Source organism: Vulpes vulpes, chromosome 11, assembly GCF_048418805.1.
Source record: "Vulpes vulpes isolate BD-2025 chromosome 11, VulVul3, whole genome shotgun sequence".
NCBI lineage: Eukaryota > Metazoa > Chordata > Mammalia > Carnivora > Canidae > Vulpes > Vulpes vulpes.
Window position 1 is genome coordinate 20381375 of NC_132790.1, and position 1977 is coordinate 20383351.

At 42.5% G+C, this 1977-nt stretch overlaps 1 protein-coding gene across 1 annotated transcript; it reads right to left on the reverse strand.

The window, feature by feature from the left end:
- Positions 1-578: 578 nt before the first annotated feature.
- Positions 579-1544, reverse strand: LOC112910860 (olfactory receptor 56B34-like). The gene has a single exon (XM_025987174.2). The coding sequence runs from the start codon at positions 1542-1544 to the stop codon at positions 579-581; it is 966 nt and encodes a 321-aa protein (XP_025842959.2).
- Positions 1545-1977: the final 433 nt, after the last annotated feature.

Here is a 1977-nt window from a genome sequence, read left to right on the forward strand (position 1 = left end):
AATTCTTGTCTTATATAGAATTAGTGGGGTTCTCTAGAGTGATTCTAGAGCATTTAAAATGTTCTGTATTTTCTATCAGACAGGAAAATTGCTGCCAACTTTTAAATGGAATTTTCTTTTATTAATTGGGAAGTGATAATATAATTTCATTTAGTTTAGATATCATTCCTTTATTTTTGGTCATCTTAATTCCTGTTTTAAATGTTAGTAGGAAGGTTGAATAGAGAGAAAGTGTTAAGAACAGGGACTCTGGAGCCTGACTGTTTAAATCTCACTCTGCAATTTCCTTCCCATTTGACCTTGGGCAAGTTTCTCAACTTTCTTGCCTCATCTGCAAAATATATAAATGGCAATTGTACTTGCTTCATAGCGTTGTTATGCAATTATGTGAGTTAATATTTGTGAAATGTTTACAGTACCTGGCATATAGTATATGCTGTATAAAACAAGTAAAGTAATTTGAATTGATGTTCCTAGCAATTGGGAGACATGGAATTTTAACTCAGGGCTGTTGCCTGTTCCAAAGCCTGTGCTCTTTCTTTAATACTAGTTATAAAAACCAGCCATTTAAAGCTGGCTCACTTCCTGGACACATTATCATCCAAACCAAGCACCCTCTGGAAGCCCACTCTCAGCTCCTGGGTCCGGAGGGCATAAACCATGGGGTTAAAGGCTGGGGGCATGATACTGTGCAGCACATTGAAGAGAGCAGGGATAAGGGGGACGTTTCTTCCTGCCAGCTGGGTGACAGACACCACAATAATAGCCGTGTAGAAAAAGAGAATGAGGATGAGATGGGAGCTGCAGGTACTCAGGGCCTTTGATGTTGCTTTAGCAGAGTTCAGCCTCAGCACTGAGCGAATAATCAAAGCATAGGAAGCAAAGACCAGACCCATGTCACCCCCAACCATAACCCATACCAAGGCCAACTGGTAAAATCTGTTAATAGTGATGTCATCACAGGCCAGACTAGTGACCCCCAAATTAGAGCATAGACAGTGGTCAATTTCATTCCTGGAGCAGTAGTGTCTCTGGGCAGCCAATACAGGCACTGGGAGGGTCAACAGGCCATTCCTGAGCACCATGGACAATGTGACTTTGATCACAAAAGCCTCAGTGAGTATGGAGGGGTACCGAAGGGGGTAGGAAATGGCTACATATCTATCGACAGCCATGCAGAGGAAGATGCCTGACTCCATGCCCATAAAAGAGTGGATGGCATAGATCTGAGCAAAGCACTCAGGGAGGCTGATGGCCTTGGCATCAAACCAGAGAATAGCCAGGATCTTGGGTATGATAGTGGTAGCTAGGCCAATGTCTACTATAGCCAAGATACCAAGGAACCAATACATGGGCTGGTGCAGGGAAGGCTCACGTTGGATGGTGATTAAGATGAGGATGTTAGCACAAAGAGCTAAGATGTAGAGCAGAGCCAGGGGCAGAGAGAGCCAGTGCTGCCACTCATGAATGCCTGGGAGCCCCAGGAGGATGAACTCAGGTACTTGAAGCCTGGAGCTATTGGTTATACCCAGGGTGATATCCATATCATCATACTCAGGGATGTCTTCTTCTCGCATCTACCTGCGAATTAAAGAGAAATAAGAATAGGCTGTGGTAAGCTCAGAAGAGGCTCAAAATTTGTGTAGAGGTAGAAAATTCATCAATAATAACTCAATAAGTCCTTTTAAACATAATGTATCCTCAACTCGTTTTGACTGTTGAAAAAAGTTTGGATAAGAGCAATAATAGAAGAGCCAAAATAGATTCTAAGATAAAGATTTTAGCAGAATAAAAGTGAAGATTTACTGGCTTTGTTTTCTGTAAATTCTGGGTAGATTTGTGGGGGGGGGCAGGGAGGGGATTGGAGGGGATATAGACACAAAGCAGAAGATTTGTACATTATAAAGAACTCAAAGTTAAGAGGGCAGAGGTGTTTTCTCCATTGTTGGAATCTTCTGGAGGAGACCAAGCAGCCAC

Excerpts from the sequence above, each read along its gene's own strand:
- LOC112910860 (XM_025987174.2), bottom strand. The coding sequence starts at position 1,544 with ATGGATATCACCCTGGGTATAACCAATAGCTCCAGGCTTCAAGTACCT.